This window comes from Ranitomeya imitator, chromosome 3 (genome assembly GCF_032444005.1).
Source record: "Ranitomeya imitator isolate aRanImi1 chromosome 3, aRanImi1.pri, whole genome shotgun sequence".
Classification (NCBI taxonomy): domain Eukaryota; kingdom Metazoa; phylum Chordata; class Amphibia; order Anura; family Dendrobatidae; genus Ranitomeya; species Ranitomeya imitator.
In genome coordinates, this window is record NC_091284.1 from 443,805,094 (window position 1) to 443,826,149 (window position 21,056).

A 21,056-nucleotide genomic window follows, 5' to 3' on the forward strand; every position below is an offset into this window, starting at 1 on the left:
TAGGCGGTGTCGAGGGGTCTAGGGAGTGTTAGGTACCCCCCACGGCTACTTCTAGCTGCGCTGCTAGTTCAGGGTTTGCGGTCAGTAAAGGTACCACCTTCTATAGAGTACGTCTCATGCTGCTCCTAGGCCACCAGATCATAACACCTTCCACTCTATTGCCATCTAGTGGAAGTTGCAGTTACCTGCATATCTGCAGCGTGACATTATAACTTTCCTCACTTGTAAGGGGGCTGAACTTAGAAACTGGTCAGTCTTGGCAGTTACAGCATTTTCTTCATTAAAAAAATGTTTTATGTCTGCTCCTGTGTTGGTCTAACTCGATCCGTCTGAACCATTCATTGTTGAGGTAGACACATTGGAGAGGTGGAAATGGGGGCAGTATTGTCTCAGGGACTAGCCACTTTTACTAACTTGAGACCTTGTGCATTTTTCTCCAAGAAATATTCTCCTGCTGAGAGAAATTATGATGTAGGGAATCAGGAGTTAATAGCAATAAAACTGGCTATTGAAGAATGGAGGCACTTTTTGGAGGGGGCTGCTCACCGGATTGCGGTGAATACAGACCACAAGAACCTGCCCTACATTGAGTTGGCTAAACGCATAACTCCTAGGCAGGCGAGGTGGTCGCTTTTTTTTTCACGGTTCCATTTTTCCATCACCTTTTGGCTTGGGTCCAAGAATGTCAAGGTAGATGCCTTGTCTCACAGTTTGGATCCGGTATCACCTCCCGAACCTCCTTCCTCCATTCTTCAGCACGGGGTGGTCATTGCTGGGGTGTCCTCCAAGTTGGAGCAGGAGATTCGTGAGGCTCAGTCTCTTGCTCCTCTGTAATTGCCTGAGAATAAGCTCTTTGTCCCTGTTCAGTATCAGTTTAGGGTTCTCCGGGAGTTTCATGATTCTGCTCTCAGTGGGCATCCAGGGGTCCCAGCTACCCAGAGAGCTATGGCTAGACTGTTCTGGTGGTCCTCCATGTCTTCTGGCATCACCAGGTTTGTGTCTGCTTGTGACACATGTGCCCATGCTAAAAGCTCCCATAACCGGCCGGCCGGGGAATTGGTGCCATTGCCAATTCTGAATAGACCTTGGACTCATTTGTCCATGGATTTTATCACTGATCTCCCTCCTTCCAATGGCAAAACAGGCGTATTTTGTACCGTTTGCAGGACTACCTAACGCTGAAACTTTATCCAAGTTATTTATTGAGAATGTGTGGTTGCATGGTGTGCCTCTGAATTTAGTGTCTGATAGAGGGGTACAATTTGTGTCCAAGTTCTGGAGGCCTTTCTGTAAGGCTGCCGTCACACTAGCAGTATTTGGTCAGTATTTTACATCAGTATTTGCAAGCCAAACCCAGGAGTGGGTGATAAATGCAGAAGTGGTGCATATGTTTCTAATATACTTTTCATCTAATTGTTCCACTTCTGGTTTGTGCTTACAAATACTGATGTAAAATACTGACCAAATACTGCTTGTGTGACGGCAGCCTAAGAGACTGGGTATTGATTTGACCTTCTCCTCGGCCTACTATCATGAAACTAACTGGCAGAGTGAGAGAACCAACAGTCACTTGAACAAATGTTGCAGTGTCTTGCCACGTCTCGGCAAGATGATTGGTGCTTCTCACTGCCGTTGGCTGAATTCGCATTCAATAATCGGGTTAATCAGTCCACTGGTACTTCTCTGTTTTTCTGTAATTATGGTTTTCACCCCCATTTTGATGAATTTTCCAGGCTGGATTCAGGGTGTCCAGCGGCTGATGTGGCAGTTCAACGGTTGGATGAGTTGTGGGGAGAAGTTCAGAGGAACATTGGGGTGGCTCAGGGCAAACAAAAACATTTTGCTGATAAGCGATGATCTGTGGGACCTAAGTTGCTGGTGGGAGACAAGGTGTGGTTGTCTACCATGAACGTATGTCTGAAGGTTCCTTCTGTTAAACTGGGACCTAAGTTTATTGGTCCTTACGAGGTTATTGAGGTTGTCAACTCAGTTGCATTCCGTTTACGCTTACTTCCTTCGCTTCGGATCCCCAATTTATTCCATAAGTCCCTTCTTAAGCCATGTGTACCTTCCTCTGGTGGGTCGCCATTCCCTCTGCCTCCTGTCTCGGCGGAAGGTCAGACTGAGTATGAAGTTGAACGGATTGTCGAAACTCAGAGGGTTCGCTTCAGTACTTGGTCCATTGGAGGGGTTACGGTCCTGAGGAGCAATCTTGGTTTCCGGCATGTTCCTGCCATGCTGATCGTCTGGTTCAGGCGTTTCATGCACATTATCCTGGAAAACCTGGGGGTCCAGTGGCCCCCCCTTTAGAGGATGGTACTGTCATGATCCAGTCTGGGTTTTGGGTCCTGTCTGCCCTTTTCCCAGGCTGATCATGTCAAGGGTTAACTTTGCTCTGAATCATTCTGGGTTCAGGTTTTCTATTTAGCTCCGCTGCATTCTGCACGTGGTGTCAGTTATATTTTCTGCCTACAGCATGAGTATCTGACTCTTGTAGTACCCTGATTAGTCCTGCTGCGCTTTCTGACCTTGCCCATGTGTATTCTTCCTTCCCTGCCCATCCTGTCTTAGTTTCCTGATTGCTTTTGGTCTTCACGGTGTTTGACTCGGCTTTGACTCTGACTTGACTTTGCCTCTGGTCCCTGGTACTTCTGTCTTTTGTCTGGTATTGACCCTTTGGTTCTCCACTGACTCTGTTCTTGTTTTTTCCCTTTGTACTGCGTGACATCTAGGTTCTGACTCGGCTTGTTTGACTATCATACTGCCACCTGGTGGTACCTTCGCTGCAGCACTGCAGGTCTGCCCTTGCAGACTTCTTACTGTCCTTCCACTCCATTGCCATCTAGTGGAAGTTGCAGTTACCTGCACAGCTGCAGCATGACACATACACAATGAAACCTGGACTCAATCTAAGATGTGCCTCGTGATATATCTGCATCATTGACTATAGGCGGATGGGTCACTAATTCCTGGTTTGAGTTAAATATAAGACTACCTAAGAGACTCCTGGTGGGGTAATATATTCTCCTTCTTAACCCCTTCATGACCCAGCCTATTTTGACCTTAAAGACCTTGCCGTTTTTTGCAATTCTGACCAGTGTCCCTTTATGAGATAATAACTCAGGAACGCTTCAACGGATCCTAGCGGTTCTGAGATTGTTTTTTCGTGACATATTGGGCTTCATGTTAGTGGTAAATTTAGGTCAATAAATTCTGTGTTTATTTGTGATAAAAACGGAAATTTGGAGAAAATTTTGAAAATGTCGCAATTTTCACATTTTGAATTTTTATTCTGTTAAACCAGAGAGTTATGTGACACAAAATAGTTAATAAATAACATTTCCCACATGTATACTTTACATCAGCACAATTTTGGAAACAAAATTTTTTTTTGCTAGGAAGTTATAAGGGTTAAAATTTGACCAGCGATTTCTCATTTTTACAACGAAATTTACAAAACCATTTTTTTTAGGGACCACCTCACATTTGAAGTCAGTTTGAGGGGTCTATATGGCTGAAAATACCCAAAAGTGACACCATTCTAAAAAATGCACCCCTCAAGGTACTCAAAACCACATTCAAGAAGTTTATTAACCCTTCAGGTACTTCACAGCAGCAGAAGCAACATGGAAGGAAAAAATGAACATTTAACTTTTTAGTCACAAAAATTATCTTTTAGCAACAATTTTTTTATTTTCCCAATGGTAAAAGGAGAAACTGAACCACGAAAGTTGTTGTCCAATTTGTCCTGAGTACGCTGATACCCCATATGTGGGGGTAAACCACTGTTTGGGCGCACGGCAGGGCTTGGAAGGGAAGGAGCGCCATTTGACTTTTTGAATGAAAAATTGGCTCCACTCTTTAGCGGACACCATGTCACGTTTGGAGAGCCCCCGCGTGCCTAAAAATTTGGAGCTCCCCCACAAGTGACCCCATTTTGGAAACTAGACGCCCCAAGGAACTTATCTAGATGCATAGTGAGCACTTTGAACCCCAAGGTGCTTCATAAATTGATCCTTAAAAATTAAAAAGTACTTTTTTTCACAAAAAAATTATTTTAGCCTCAATTTTTTCATTTTCACATGGGCAACAGGATAAAATGGATCCTAAAATTTGTTGGACAATTTCTCCTGAGTACACCAATACCTCACATGTGGGGGTAAACCACTGTTTGGGCACATGGTAAAGCTCGGAAGGGAAGGAGCGCCATTTGACTTTTTGAATGAAAAATTATCTCCATCATTAGCGGACACCATGTCGCGTTTGGAGAGCCCCTGTGTGCATAAACTTTGGCGCTCCCCCACAAGTGACCCCATTTTGGAAACTAGACCCCCCCAAGGAACTTATCTAGATGCCTAGTGAGCACTTTAAACCCTCAGGTGCTTCACAAATTGATCTGTAAAAATGAAAAAGTACTTTTTTTTCACAAAATTCTTTTCGCCTCAATTTTTTCATTTTCACATGGGCAATAGGATAAAATGGATCATAAAATGTGTTGGGCAATTTCTCCCGAGTACGCCGATACTTCATATGTGGGGGTAAACCACTGTTTGGGCACACGGCAGGGCTCGGAAGGGAAGGCGCGCCATTTGACTTTTTGAATGGAAAATTAGCTCCAATTGTTAGCGGACACCATGTCGCGTTTGGAGAGCCCCTGTGTGCCTAAACATTGGAGCTCCCCCACAAGTGACCCCATTTTGGAAACTAGACCCCCCAGGAACTTATCTAGATGCATATTGAGCACTTTAAACCCCCAGGTGCTTCACAGAAGTTTATAACGCAGAGCCATGAAAATAAAAAATAATTTTTCTTTCCTCAAAAATGATTTTTTAGCCTGGAATTTCCTATTTTGCCAAGGGTAATAGGAGAAATTGGACCCCAAATGTTGTTGTCCAGTTTGTCCTGAGTACACTGATACCCCATATGTGGGGGTAAACCACTGTTTGGGCGCACGGCAGGGCTCGGAAGGGAAGGCACGGCATTTGGCTTTTTAAATGGAAAATTAGCTCCAATCATTAGCGGACACCATGTCACGTTTGGAGAGCCCCTGTGTGCCTAAACATTGGAGATCCCCCACAAATGACCCCATTTTGGAAACTAGACCCCCAACGGAACTAATCTAGATGTGTGGTGAGGACTTTGAACCCCCAAGTGCTTCGCAGAAGTTTATAACGCAGAGCCATGAAAATTAAAAAAAAAAATTATTTTCTCAAAAATGATCTTTTAGCCTGCAATTTTTTATTTTCCCAAGGGTAACAGGAGAAATTTGACCCCAAATGTTGTTGTCCAGTTTCTCCTGAGTACGCTGATACCCCATATGTGGGGGTAAACCACTGTTTTGGCACATGCCGGGGCTCGGAAGTGAAGTAGTGACGTTTTGAAATGCAGACTTTGATGGAATGCTCTGTGGGCATCACGTTGCGTTTGCAGAGCACCTGATGTGGCTAAACAGTAGAAACCCCCCACAAGTGACCCCATTTTGGAAACTAGACCCCGAAAGGAACTTATCTAGATGTGTGGTGAGCACTTTGAACCCCCAAGTGCTTCACAGAAGTTTATAATGCAGAGCCGTGAAAATAATAAATACGTTTTCTTTCCTCAAAAATAATTATTTAGCCCAGAATTTTTTAATTTTCCCAAGGGTAACAGGATAAATTTGACCCCAATATTTGTTGTCCAGTTTCTCCTGAGTACGGTGATACCCCATTTGTGGGGGTAAACTACTGTTTGGGCACATGCCGGGGCTCGGAATTGAAGTAGTGACGTTTTGAAATGCAGACTTTGATGGAATGCTCTGCGGGCGTCACGTTGCGTTTGCAGAGCCCCTGATGTGGCTAAACAGTAGAAACCCCCCACAAATGACCCCATTTTGGAAACTAGACCCCGAAAGGAACTTATCTAGATATGTGGTGAGCACTTTGAACCCCCAAGTGCTTCACAGACGTTTACAACGCAGAGCCGTGAAAATAAAAAATCATTTTTCTTTCCTCAAAAATGATGTTTTAGCAAGCATTTTTTTATTTTCACAAGGGTAACAGGAAAATTTGGACCCCAGGAATTGAGGGAGCACCATTTGACTTTTTGAATACAAGATTGGCTGGAATCAATGGTGGCGCCATGTTGCGTTTGGAGACCCCTGATGTGCCTAAACAGTGGAAACCCCTCAATTCTACCTCCAACACTAACCCCCCCACACCCCTAACCCTAATCCCAACTGTAGCCATAACCCTAATTCCAACCCTAACCCTAAGGCTATGTGCCCACGTTGCGGATTCGTGTGAGATTTTTCAGCATCATTTTTGAAAAATCCGCGGGTAAAAGGCACTGCGTTTTACCTGCGGATTTTCCGCGGATTTCCAGTGTTTTTTGTGCGGATTTCACCTGCGGATTCCTATTGAGGAACAGGTGTAAAACGCTGCGGAATCCGCACAAAGAATTGACATGCTGCGGAAAATACAACGCAGCGTTTCCGCGCTGTATTTTCCGCAACATGGGCACAGCGGATTTAGTTTTCCATAGGTTTACATGGAACTGTAAACCTGATGGAACACTGATGCGAATCCGCAGCGGCCAATCCGCTGCGGATCCGCAGCCAAATCCGCACCGTGTGCACATAGCCTAATTCTAAAGGTATGTGCACACGCTGCGGAAAACGCTGCGGATCCGCAACAGTTTCCCATGAGTTTACAGTTCAATGTAAACCTATGGGAAACAAAAATCGCTGTGCACATGCTTCAGAAAAACTGCACGGAAACGCAGCGGTTTACATTCCGCAGCATGTCACTTCTTTCTGCGGATTCCGCAGCGGTTTTACAACTGCTCCAATAGAAAATCGCAGTTGTAAAACCGCAGTGAAATGCGCAGAAAAAACGCGGTAAATCCGCCATAAATCCGCAGCGGTTTAGCACTGCGGATTTATCAAATCCGCAGCGGAAAAATCCGCAGAGGACCAGAATACGTGTGCACATACCGATACTCTAACCCTAACCCTAGCCCTAACCCTAACCCTAGCCCTAACCCTTACCCTAGCCCTAACCCTAACCCTATTCTAACATTAGTGGAAAAAAAAAATTCTTTATTTTTTTATTGTCCCTACCTATGGGGGTGACAAAGGGAGGGGGGTGATTTATTATTTTTTTTATTTTGATCACTGTGATAGATTATATCTCAGTGATCAAAATGCACTTTGGAACGAATCTGCCGGCTGGCAGATTCGGCGGGCGCACTGCGCATGCGCCCGCCATTTTGGAAGATGGCGGCGCCCAGGGAGAAGACGGACGGGCCCCGGCAGGATCGGTAAGTATGATGGGGTGGGGGGGAGCACGGGGGGGTGGATCGGAGTGCGGGAGGGGTGGAACGGAGCACGGGGGGTGTGGAACGGAGCACGGGGGGGTGGAACGGAGCACGGGGGGTGGAACGGAGCACGGGGGGGGTGGATCGGATTGCAGGGGGGGTGATTGGAGCACGGGGGGGTGATTGGAGCACGGGGGTGAGCGGACAAGAGCACGGGGGGAGCGGAGCACAGGACGGAGGGGAGCCGGAGCAGTGTACCGGACAGATCGGAGGGCTGGGGGGGCGATCGGTGGGGTGGGGTGGGGGCACATTAGTGTTTCCAGCCATGGCCGATGATATTGCAGCATCAGCCATGGCTGGATTGTAATATTTCAACAGTTATAATAGGTGAAATATTACGAATCGCTCTGATTGGCAGTTTCACTTTCAACAGCCAATCAGAGCGATTGTAGCCACGGGGGGGTGAAGCCACCCCCCCTGGGCTGAAGTACCACTCCCCCTGTCCCTGCAGATCGGGTGAAATGGGAGTTAACCCTTTCACCCGATCTGCAGGGACGCGATCTTTCCATGATGCAACATAGGCGTCATGGGTCGGATTGGCACCGACTTTCATGACGCATACATGGCGTCATGGGTCGGGAAGGGGTTAAATCCAGCCAACTGGTTTAAGGGCCTAGTGAGTTGGATTTCTGGCATTATACAGACTTGCATGCAAATTTTATTGTTTTGTTTTTTGCTTTATTTAACCGTAAAAATGCTGATCTATGTATTACCCAAGCTATTGAATAGCGTATGTGTCAAGAGACCTAATGCTGAACCATCCATAGTGCATTATTGACCCAAGATAACAACTGCTTACAGTTAAGTTGGTCGTCCACACTGAGGTTGGATGGGAGAAGCAGGTAGGAAGCCCCCTCATGGGTACTAGACCCATGAAACAGTAGCTATGTTGTGGATACCAATTTACCCTTTGGCAAATGTTATACTATTTACAAAAGGGGGAAATTGATAAAGAAGGTAGATGTTTTTCCTCTCTGTTCTGCATTTTGCTTAGTATTACCCTGCTTTCTAGTCTCAAAGTCAAGGATTTTATGTTTTCTTATCTCATTTACAATGTTTTGAGGTTCTGCAAAATCTCTGTTATGGGTTCATGATAAATAAAGTCATAATGATGACCTGGGTAACAGGGGGGCTGCATGTGTGACACTGTTTGAAAATGGTATAAGAAGAAGTATTCACAGTGGAATAAACAGAATTGTTTTTCTCACAAGTGTGCATTGTTTTCTCCAAGCCCTCGTTATTTGAAGGGCTAATCTCCTAATTCGACCTCACTGGTGAACCGGAAATCTGACTTTGGGTCTGAACAAAAACAGCTAATTGTCTTCTGCCAAGCAGTCCAACCATGCCCTTGCCACTGATTGTCAGCTTTCTGTTTTTGCACAGTGTACACAGAAAGCTGTCAATCAGTGACGTGGATTAGGTTATAAAGAGCTCAGCATTCAGAGAACTGCTAGTTCTGCAAACAGCTTGTTTTCAAAACTGAACCAAGCATCTCAGTAAAGGTACCTTCACACTCAGCGACGCTGCAGCGATACCGACAACGATGCCGATAGCTGCAGCGTCGCTGTTTGGTCGCTGGAGAGCTGTCACACAGACAGCTCTCCAGCGACCAACGATGCCGGTAACCAGGATAACCCTTTAATGCAGTTTTAGGTGTTTTTATTTTGTCTGTTTTTCCCTTACATGTTTACATGTTACATTTTGATATGAATAAAAATTAAACTTTTACATTTTTTGGGTGTGCCAAGATTGTTTCCTATTGGTGTACCTTTTTCTCCTTGTAGATGTATTATATGCACACATATTAGCAAGATGGACTGCCATTAGAGCCAACAGAGTCACCTTAGTGAGTGGCACTGTGTTGCTGCCACTGAAAAAGGCGAGGAATTTGGGAGGCAGTCGTTATTTGAATTCTGTGCAGAGACATCAGGGACAAATGGAGAAGATGAGGCAGTAGATAAACCTGTAGGAACCATCATATTTACATTTGCTCATTTGCCATTTATTTTGAACCAGGCAGTGTTGGACTTAAATAATGTTTGCTTTAGTGCTGTATAACAGACTAAGAGCTAATATTGGAGCTAACAAAAATAGCCATACAAATTATTATTATTATTATTTATTTTTATAGTGCCATTTATTCCATGGCGCTTTACATGTAAGGAGGAGTATACATAATAAAAACAAGTACAATAATCTTAAACAATACAAGTCATAACTGGTACAGGATGAGAGAGGACCCTGCCCGCGAAGGCTCACAATCTACAAATAGTACATATACAGCTCTGGCAAAATTTAAGAGACCACTGCAAAATGTTCAGTTTGTCTGATTTTTCTCTTTATAGGTATATTTTTGAGTAAAATGTAAATTGTTCTTTTATTCTATAAACTTCTGACAACATGTCTCCAAATTTCCAAGCAATAAATTTAGCATTTTGTTTTCTGACAAAGAAAAATTTTCAAAATAAAAAATAACCAGTGCTTTCAGACCTCAAATAATGCAAAGAAAACAAGATCATAATCATTTAGAAACAATACTAATGTTTTAACTCAGGAAGAGTTGAGAAATCAATATTTTGTGGAATAACCATGATTTTTAATCACAGCTTTCATGCGTCTTGCCATGCTTTCCACCAGTCTTTCACACTGCTTCTGGCGCAAAAATGTAAAGCAGTTCTTCTTTGTTTGATGGCTCGTGACTATCGATCTTCCTCTTGATTACATTCCAGAGGTTTTCATGGGGTTCAGGTCTGGAGATTGGGCTGCCCATGACAGGGTTTTGATGTGGTGGTCTCTTAATTTTTGCCAGAGCTGTACATAGTATATGTAAAGAATTTCTCATAAATTGTTATTTTAAAATCTCTGCAAATAACAAAAGGACACACAGATAAATTTTTGATGGTAGAAACTGTACACAAAAATTGTGAGGAAACATAAAAAATACCCTTGCCAAATGTCCAACATTTTATTAAATATTATATGCTAATTAAGAGCAATTTCAGTGAAATCATACTCATTCACATAGATAACAGGAATGCAATAGAATGGGTGATGGTAAAGCAGATCTGTCAGCCTATATAGACCATAGGCATATCAATAAGCATACCACCAAGCTGTTATAATAATACATGGGAAGAAAAGGAAATATTACTTGGCACAATTTGCTGCAATTCCCATTTTTTAATTTTCCTTCAAAATACGATATATAGGTTGAAATTAGGAAAAAAATGTTTCTTTTACTTACAGCCACACATTCAAACAGGTGGAATACAAGATATATAGGTATAACGTCAGATACAAGAATAGCTATTTCTCTAGAAAAAGAAAGAAAAAATATTCTGTTAATGAGCCTATGACATATTCACTGCTAATTGAGCATATTACATAAATGTTCCTACTCATACAATCTGCAGAAGTCCAAGCTACCAGACAACCATTGCTTACCAATCGTACCTTTTACCATTTCCTCTTCTTTTCTTTCCTTTACATCTAGACATTCTTAATCAAGTCATTCTATCCAAAGCAATCAGATCATTTTTAATTAAATTCATGGAACTTTTCATTTCTCTTATATTTTTATATTATGACGTTGCAATAAACCGTCACTTACCCATCACTGGTAAATGCATATGAAAATATATTCTTCAGGGCAGCAAGCACAATTACGTCTACAATGATGAAAATAGCTGTGAAGAATAAAGATATTGACATCATGCATAAGCCAGCACAGCTTGGTGATAGATTATTTCACCTGCTACAATTTGCTTTCTAGGAATCATTTCTAGAAAATACTTTAAACCTCAAATGTAGCCCCAGTGGATGCAAGTGGTTTTCATATGACTTATGTGCAGCTCCAGTGGAAGGCAAATGTATATGGCTTTATCAGACATGGAAGCTTACTACTCTATCCAAGTATGACAGGAGATATCATGTAATAGGGGCAATGTTGTATCTTTCAAATTGTTGAAACATATTAGGCTGGTTTCACACTTGCGTTTCAAAACGCATGCGTTTAAAAAAAAAACGCATGGTGAAAAAACGCATGTAAACGCGTGCAAACGTTGCGTTTTTTTGACGCATGCGTTTGTGCATGCGGTGAAAAAAACGCGGTGTTTTGATGCGTTTACATGCGTTTTTTCATGCGTTTGCGTTTTTTAAACGCATGCTGAGAAATGTGTGACAGCTGCCAATCATCAAAATAAAGTAAAAAAACCCACTATAAACAGAAATAGTTAGGGTTAGGGGTCATAACCCTAACCCTAAAGGGATCCTAACCCTAACCCTAACCCTACCCCTAACCTTAAGCCTAAAGGGATCCTAACCCTAACCCTAACGGGATTAGGGTTAGGGGTAGGGTTAGGATCCCTTTAGGGATAGGGTTAGGGGTAGGGTTAGGGTTAGGATCCCTTTAGGGTTAGGGGTAGGGTTAGGGATAGGGTTAGGGATAGGATTAGGATCCCTTTAGGGTTAGGATTAGGATCCCTTTAGGGTTAGGGTTAGGATCCCTTTATCACCTTTATGGTGGGGGGTGGCATATTAGTGTGTTTTCTGTTTTTTTTTTCTAATAAAAACGCATGCGTTTTTAACGCAAACAAACGCATGTGCTTAAAAACGCATGCGTTTACATAGACATCAATAGGTTTTTTTGCGGCAAAAAAACGCAGCAAAAATTACATGTTGCATTTCTGCAAATGAACGCATTCAGAAAAAAACGCATGCGTTCATAAATGCGACCAAACGCGTATACAAAAAAACGCATGCGTTTTTAATGTTAAAGATAGGGAAAAAAAGCATGCGTTTTTTTGCGGTAAAAACACTGCAGATGAAAACGCAAGTGTGAAACCAGCCTTAGTGAGGAGAAAACATGCTTGGATAAGGTATTGTCTGAGCATGCTCGTGTGCTAACCGAGTGTCTATGGCAGTGTTCCCCAAGTCCGGTCCTCAAGAGCAACCAACGGGTCATGTTTTCAGGATTTCCTTAGTATTGCACAGGTGATGGAATTATTGCCTGTGCAGGTGATGCAATTAACACCTGTGAAATACTAAAGAAATACTGAAAACATGACCTGTTGGTGGTCTACGGTGTGCTCGAAAAATATGTTCGAGCCCCTGTGGCTGCATGTCTCGCGGCTGTTCGACAGCCACAACACATGCATGGATTGACTGTTTGTTACTAATCGGTCTCCCTCTTACTAAACTCTCCCGTCTCCAATCCATCCTGATTACAGCAGCCAGGATCATACTCCTGACCAACTGCTACAGCGATGCCTCTACCCTGTGCCACTCATTGCACTGGTTGCCCATCAGTTCAATGTAAACTCATTACTCTCATCCACAAAGTGCTCCACCCTACTTCTCCTCCCTCATCTCAGTCTACCACCCTACTTGTGCCCTCTGTTCTGCTAATAACATAAGATTAACATCCTCCCAGTCCCACCTCCAAGACTTCTCATGAGCTGCACCAATTCTTTGGAATGCATTACCCAGGACATTTTGATTAATCCCCAATGCCCACAGTTTGGATGTTACCTAAAAACACATTTCTTTAGACTTTCCTATCGCCTCAACAATTTTATCTAACTATCCCTGTTTTACCCATACAACATTTACTTGAAAACCAGGACCCTCGTATCCTGGTTAACCCCTTCGCGCCATGCGCCGTACTAGTACTGCGCTGCCGGCACTGCATTTGTGCCAGCAGCAGTACTAGTACGGCGCACCGATCACCGCGGTCTCGCGCTGAGCGCCGCGGTGATCGGGTGCGGGTGTCAGCTGTATATCACAGCTGACACCCCGCAGCAATGCCCACGATCGGCGCTATCGCCGATCGCGGGCATTTAACCCCTCTGATGCCGCTGTCAGTAGTGACAGCGGCATAGAGGGGGATCGCGCAGGGACGGGGGCTCCCTGCGCTCTCCCACCGGAGCAACACAATGAGATCGCGTTGCTCCGGTGACCCGGAAGGAGTCCCCGGATCCAAGATGGCCGCCGGACTCCTTCCGGGTCATGAAGTGACCTGGCTAGCCGGCGCCTGCTGAGAGCAGGCGCTGGAAAGTCAGCTAAACTGCATGTCAGATCGTTGATCTGACAGTGTGCTATGCACAGTGTCAGATCAACGATCTGATCTAATACAGAGATGTCCCACCCTGGGACAATGTTAGAAAGTTAAAAAAAAAAAAATAGAATGTGTAAAAAAAAATAAATAAAAAAAAATCCCCAAATAAAAAAAACATTTCCCAATAAATCCATTTATTTATGTAAAAAAAAACAAAACAATAATTGTACACATATTTGGTATCGCCGCGTCCGTAACGACCCGCTCTATAAAACTATCCCACTAGTTAACCCCTTCAGTGAACACCGCAAAAAATAAAATAAAAAACAAGGCAAAAAACATTGCTTTATTATCATACAGGCGAACAAAAAGTGGAATAACACGCGATCAAAACGACGGATATAAATAACCATGGTACCGCTGAAAATGTCTTGTCCCGCAAAAAAAAAGCCGCCATACAGCATCATCAGCAGAAAAATAAAAAAGTTATAGCTCTCAGAATAATGCGATGCAAAAACAATTATTTTTTTATCATAAAATAGTTTTTATTGTGTAAAAGCGCCAAAACATAAAAAAATTACATAAATGAGGTATCGCTGTAATTGTACTGACCTGAAGAATAAAACTGCTTTATCCATTTTACCACACGTGGAACGGTATAAACGCCCCCCTAAAAGAAATTCAGGAATTGCTGGTTTTCGTTCATTCTGCCTCCCAAAAATCGGAATAAAAAGCGATCAAAAAATGTCATCTGCCCGAAAATGTTACCAATAAAAACGTCAACTCGTCCCGCAAAAAACATGACCTCATATGACTCTGTGGGCCAAAATATGGATAAATTATAGCTCTCAAAATGTGGTGATGCAAAAACTATTTTTTGCAATAAAAAGCGTCTTTTAGTGTGTGACGGCTGCCAATCATAAAAATCCGCCAAAAAAACGCTATAAAAGTAAATCAAACCCCCCTTCATCACCCCCTTAGTTAGGGAAAAATAATAAAATGTAAAAAAATGTATTTATTTCCTTTTTCCCATTAGGGTTAGGGCTAGGGTTAGGGCTAGGGTTAGGGCTAGGGTTGGGATTAGGGTTAAGGTTAGGGCTAGGGTTAGGGCTAGGGCTAGGGTTAGGGCTAGGGTTAGGGTTGGGGTTAGGGTTTCAGTTATAATTGGGGGTTTCCACTGTTTAGGCACATCAGGGGCTCTCCAAACGCGACATGGCGTCCGATCTCAATTCCAGCCAATTCTGCTTTGAAAAAGTAAAACAGGGCTCCTTCCCTTCCGAGTTCTCCTGTGTGCCCAAACAGTGGTTCCCCCCAACATATGGGGTATCAGCGTTCTCAGGACAAGTTGGACAACAACTTTTGGGGTCCAATTTGTCCTGTTACCCTTGGGAAAATAAAAACATAGGGGATAAAATATCATTTTCGTGGAAAAAAAAATATTTTTTATTTTCACGGCTCTGCGTTATAAACTGTAGTGAAACACTTGTTGGTTCAAAGCTCTCCCAACACATCTAGATAAGTTCCTTGGGGGGTCTAGTTTCCAAAATGGGGTCACTTGTGGGGGGTTTCTACTGTTTAGGTACATCAGGGGCTCTGCAAATGCAACATGACGCCTGCAGACCAATCCATCTAAGTCTGCATTTCAAATGGCGCTCCTTCCCTTCCGAGCTCTGCCGTGCACCCAAACAGTGGTTCCCCCCAACATATGGGGTATCAGCGTTCTCAGGGCAAGTTGGACAACAACTTTTCGGGTCCAATTTGTCCTGTTACCCTTGGGAAAATAAAAACATAGGGGATAAAATATCATTTTCGTGGAAAAAAATTTTTTTTTTATTTTCACGGCTCTGCGTTATAAACTGTAGTGAAACACTTGTTGGTTCAAAGCTCTCACAAAACATCTAGATAAGTTCCTTGGGGGGTCTAGTTTCCAATATGGGGTCACTTGTGGTGGGTTTCTACTGCTTAGGTACATCAGGGGCTCTGCAAATGCAACATGACACCTGCAGTCCATTCCATCTAAGTCTGCGTTTCAAACGGTGCTCCTTCCCTTCCGAGCTCTGCCATGCACTCAAACGGTGGTTCCCCCCCACATGTGGGATATCAGCGTACTCAGGACAAATTGGACAATAACATTTGTGGTCCAATTTCTCCTGTTACCCTTGGGGGAAAAAAAATTGCGGGCTAAAACATCATTTTGTGGAAAGAAAAAATGATTTTTTAATTTTCACAATGCTACATTCTAAACTTTAGTGAAACAATTGGGGGTTAAAAGTGCTCACCACACATCTAGATAAGTTCCTTAGGGGGTCTTCTTTCCAAAATGGGGTCACTTGTGGGGGGTTTCCACTGTTAAGGCACGTCAGGGGCTCTCCAAATGTGACATGGCGTCCGATCTCAATTCCAGCCAATTTTGCATTGAAAAGTCAAATGGCACTCCTTCCCTTCCGAGCTCTGCCATGCGCTCAAACAGTGGTTTATCCCCATATATGAAGTATCGACGTACTCAGGACAAATTGCACAACAACTTTTGGGGTCCAATTTATCCTGTTACCCTTGGGAAAATAAAAAATTTGGGGCAAAAAGATCATTTTTTGTGAAAATTAATATAAATTTTTTTTTACGGCTCTACATTATAAACTTCTGTGAAGCACTTGGAGGTTCAAAGTGCTCACCACACATCTAGATTAGTTCCTTAGGGGGTCTACTTTCCAAAATGGTGTCACTTGTGGGGGTTTCCACTGTTTAGTCACATCAGGGGCTCTCCAATCATGACATGGGCTCCGATCTCAATTCCAGCAAATCTTGCATTGAAAAGTCAAATGGCGCTTCTTCCCTTCCGAGCTCTGCCATGTGCCCAAACAGTGGTTTACCCCCACATATGGGGTATCGGCGTACTCAGGACAAATTGTACAACGACTTTTGTGGTCTAATTTCTCCTGTTACCCTTGGTAAAATGAAACAAATTGGACCTGAAGTAAAAATTTTGTGAAAAAAAAAGTTAAATGTTCAATTTTTTTAAACATTCAAAAAATTCCTGTGAAGCACCTGAAGGGTTAATAAACTTTTTGAATGTGGTTTTGAGTACCTTGAGGGGTGCAGTTTTTAGAATGGTGTCACTTTTGGGCATTTTCTGTCATATAGACCCCTCAAAGTCACTTCAAGTGTGAGGTGGTCCGTAAAAAAATGGTTTTGCAAATTTTGTTGCAAAAATGAGAAATTGCTGGTCAACTTTTAACCCTTATAACGTCCTAACAAAAAAAAATTATGTTTCCAAAATTGTGCTGATGTAAAGCAGACATGTGGGAAATGTTGTTTATTAACTATATTATGTGATATAACTCTCTAATTTAAGGGCATAAAAACTAAGAGTTTGAAAATTGCTAAGTTTTCATAATTTCCGACAAATTTTTGTTTTTTTCACAAATAAATGCAAGTCATATCGAAGAAGTTTTACCACTATCATGAAGTACAATATGTCACGAGAAAACAGTGTCAGAATCACCAGGATCCGTTGAAGCGTTTCAGAGTTATGACCTCATAAAGTGACAGTGGTCAGAATTGTAAAAATTGGCCCTGTCACTTAGGTGAAAACAGGCTTTGGGGTGAAGGGGTTAATAGCCCTCAATAGACCTCTTCTTGCAGCATTACATCAACAGTCTATTTCCCTATTTATTACATTGATGGTTGGACCATACATTACAAGCAATTGTTACCATCCACCTTTTGTGTCTCCCCTATTTCCTCTTAGATTGTAAGCTTTCGAGCAGGGCTCGCACTCCTCTTGGTATCTGTTGATTTATGCGATTATTTTTATTCTGTAATGTCTCTCATTGTACAAGTCGCCCCTAAAATTTAAAATGCTGCAGAATATGTTGGCGTTATAGAAATAAAATGCTTATTATTATTATTATTATTGATAAGTTGTCCACTACCATCTCCTTGTTAATGGGCTCAGAGAGGTTAAAAATAAAAGACAAAAATGACACTCAATGCCCGATCCGGCACCACTCCTCTGTCCTCAGTGCTGCATCAAAACTGGTCTCTTGGCTTCAATATTTGGTGGCGGTTTCATGTAAGTGCTGCAGTGTCTCATTTCATCCTAATGGAATAAACTCTGATAGGTTGCAGTGCTCCCATTACGACTGTCGGATGTTGTCGCCTGAGGAAAAGTGGGGAATGCAGTGCTAAATATGGAGCACCAAAGCCAGTCTAGGAGGTATGTATTTTTTTTAATTTCACCTCCATGTGTCCATAAATAAGAGGCAGTAGTGTACAACTCCTTTAAAACATGTGTCCCTATAATGTAAGTGCAATTTCTATAAATAGCTACTATATAATTGTCTAAGGGTCACTTCCGTCTGTCTGTCTGCCTTTCTGTCTGTCTTACTGTCATGGATATTCATTGGTCACGGCCTCTGTCTGTCATGGAAATCCAAGTCGCTGATTGGTCACGGCAAAACAGCCACGACCAATCAGCGACCGGCACAGTCCGGCGGAAAAATGGCCGCTCCTTCCTCCCCGCAGTCAGTGCCTGCTCCATACTCCCCACCAGTCAGCCATCACACAGGGTTAATGCCAGCGTTAATGGACTGCGGTGTAACGCACTCCATTAACACAGCTATTAACCCTGTGTGACCAACTTTTTACTATTGATGATGTGTATGCAGTATCAATAGTAAAAAGATCTAATGTTACAAATAATAATAATAAAAAAAAGGTTATTCCCACCCTCCAACGTCGCGTCCTCTCCTCGGCAGTGCAAGCGGCAGGTTCTGGAGCCAAGGATGGTATGCGAGAAGGACCTTCCATGACGTCTCGGTCATGTGACCACGACGTCATCACAGGTCCTGCGCTCATCCAACCCTGGGACCGGAAGCTGCCGCGTGCACCGCACACAGGCGACAGGATTACAAGGGCTCCCTCGGAAGGTGAGTATATGTTTATTTTTTATTTTAACTCTTTTTTAACCTGTTACATACGTGTCTGGGCAATATACTACGTGACTGGGCAATATACTACGTGGCTGTGCTGTATACTACGTGGCTCTGTGCTGTATACTACGTCGCTGTGCAATATACTACGTCGCTGGGCAATATACTACGTGACTGGGCAATATACTATGTGACTGGGCAATATACTACGTGACTGGGCAATATACTACGTGGCTGTGCTGTATACTACGTGGCTCTGTGCTGTATACTACGTCGCTGTGCAATATACTACGTGGCTGGGCAATATACTACGTGACTGGGCAATATACTATGTGACTGGCCAATATACTACGTGACTGGGCAGTATACTATGAGGCTGTGCTGTATACTACGTGGCTGGGCAATATACTACGTGGCTGGGCAATATACTACGTGGCTCTGTGCTGTATACTACGTCGCTGTGCAATATACTACGTCACTAGGCAATATACTACGTGACTGGGCAATATACTACTTGGCTGGGCAATATACTACGTGGCTCTATGCTGTATACTACATGACTGGGGCAATATACTATGTGACTGGGCAATATACTATGTGGCTGGGCAATATACTATGTGGCTGGGCAATATACTACGTGACTGGGCAATATACTACATAGATGGGCAATATACTACGTGGCTGGGCAATATACTACGTGTCTGTGCTGTATACTACATGGCTCTGTGCTGTATACTACATCGCTGTGCAATATACTACGTAGCTGGGCAATATACTACGTGACTAGGCAATATACTACGTGGCTGGACAATATACTACGTGGCTGGGCAATATACTACGTAGCTGGGCAATATACTATGTAGCTGGGCAATATACTACGTGGCTGGGCAATATACTACATGGCTGGGCAATATACTACGTGTTGTGAATTCTGTGGCAGAGCTCCCTCCTGTGGTCACAAGTGGTACTTCGGCTGGTTCTCTCTGTGAGCTTCCGTTGGTGGAGGAAAGTGGTACTGCGGCTTCTGAGTTTCCTTCCTCAGGTGATGTGGTGAAGTCGTTAGGTGCTGCTCTATTTAACTCCACCTAGTGCTTTGATCCTGGCCTCCAGTCAATGTTCTAGTATTGGACCTGTTTCCTCCTGGATCGTTCCTGTGGCCTGCTGCTCTGCATAGCTAAGTTCCTCTTTGCTATTTGTTTGCTGTTTTTTTCTGTCCAGCTTGTCAATTTGTTTTTTTCTGCTTGCTGGAAGCTCTGGGACGCAGAGGGTGTACCTCCGTGCCGTTAGTTCGGTACGGAGGGTCTTTTTGCCCCCTTTGCGTGGTATTTGTAGGGTTTTGTGTTGACCGCAAAGTTACCTTTCCTATCCTCGCTCTGTTCAGAAAGTTGGGCCTCACTTTGCTAAATCTATTTCATCTCTACGTTTGTCTTTTCATCTTAACTCACAGTCATTATATGTGGGGGCTGCCTTTTCCTTTAGGGTATTTCTCTGAGGCAAGGTAGGCTTATTTTCTATCTTCAGGCTAGCTAGTTTCTCAGGCCGTGCCGAGTTGCATAGGGAGCGTTAGGCGCAATCCACGGCTGCCTTTAGTGTGGTTGGAGAGGATTAGGGATTGCGGTCAACAGAGTTCCCACGTCTCAGAGCTCGTTCTTGTTTTTTGGGTTATTGCCAGGTCACTGTATGTGCGCTGACCTCTATGTCCATTGTGGTACTGAATTACCTTTCATAACAGTACTGGAGGCCAAAAGTACTAATGATTCCCAATAGAGGGAAAAAAGAAGTTCTGAGACCATTTTTTTCTCTCTTTGCACTGTGTTTTGCCTTTTTTTTCCCCTAGACATTTGGGTGGTTCAGGACACAGGTGTAGCAATGGACATTAAAGGTCTGTCTTCATGTGTGGATCAGCTCAAGGCAAGAGTACAAAGTATTCAAGACTTTGTGGTTCAGAATTCTATGTTAGAACCGAGAATTCCTATTCCTGATTTGTTTTTTGGAGATAGAACTAAATTTCTGAGTTTCAAAAATAATTGTGAACTATTTCTGGCTTTGAAACCTCGCTCCTCTGGTGACCCAGTTCAACAAGTTAGGATCGTTATTTCTTTTTTGTGTGGCGACCCTCAGGACTGGGCATTTTCTCTTGCGTCAGGAGATCCTGCATTAAGTAATATTGATGCATTTTTCCTGGCGCTCGGATTGCTGTACGATGAGCCTAATTCTGTGGATCAGGCAGAGAAGAATTTGCTGGCTCTGTGTCAGGGTCAGGATGAAATAGAGGTATATTGTCAGAAATTTAGAAAGTGGTCCGTACTCACTCAGTGGAATGAAGGTGCGCTCGCAGCTATTTTCAGAAAAGGTCTCTCTGAAGCCCTTAAGGATGTCATGGTGGGATTTCCTATGCCTGCTGGTCTGAATGAGTCTATGTCTTTGCCATTCAGATCGGTCGACGCTTGCGCGAGCGTAAATCTGTGCACCATTTGGCGGTATTACCTGAGCTTAAACCTGAGCCTATGCAGTGCGATAGGACTTTGACCAGAGTTGAGCGGCAAGAACACAGACGTCTGAATGGGCTGTGTTTCTACTGTGGTGATTCCACTCATGCTATCTCTGATTGTCCTAAGCGCACTAAGCGGTTCGCTAGGTCTGCCACCATGGGTACGGTACAGTCAAAATTTCTTCTGTCTGTTACCTTGATCTGCTCTTTGTCATCGTATTCTGTC

At 43.3% G+C, this 21,056-nt stretch overlaps 1 protein-coding gene across 1 annotated transcript in view; it reads right to left on the bottom strand.

Moving 5' to 3' along the window:
- The window catches only part of LOC138670215 (multidrug and toxin extrusion protein 1-like), a 269,225-nt gene that overhangs the window by 40,772 nt on the left and 207,397 nt on the right, over nucleotides 1-21,056 (bottom strand). Inside the window, exons 12-13 of the mRNA XM_069757362.1 lie at nucleotides 10,964-11,039; nucleotides 10,598-10,667 (exon numbers count right to left, since the gene is read on the bottom strand). Of these exons, the coding sequence (XP_069613463.1) occupies nucleotides 10,598-10,667; nucleotides 10,964-11,039 (146 nt within the window). The remainder of the gene's footprint in view (nucleotides 1-10,597; nucleotides 10,668-10,963; nucleotides 11,040-21,056) is intronic.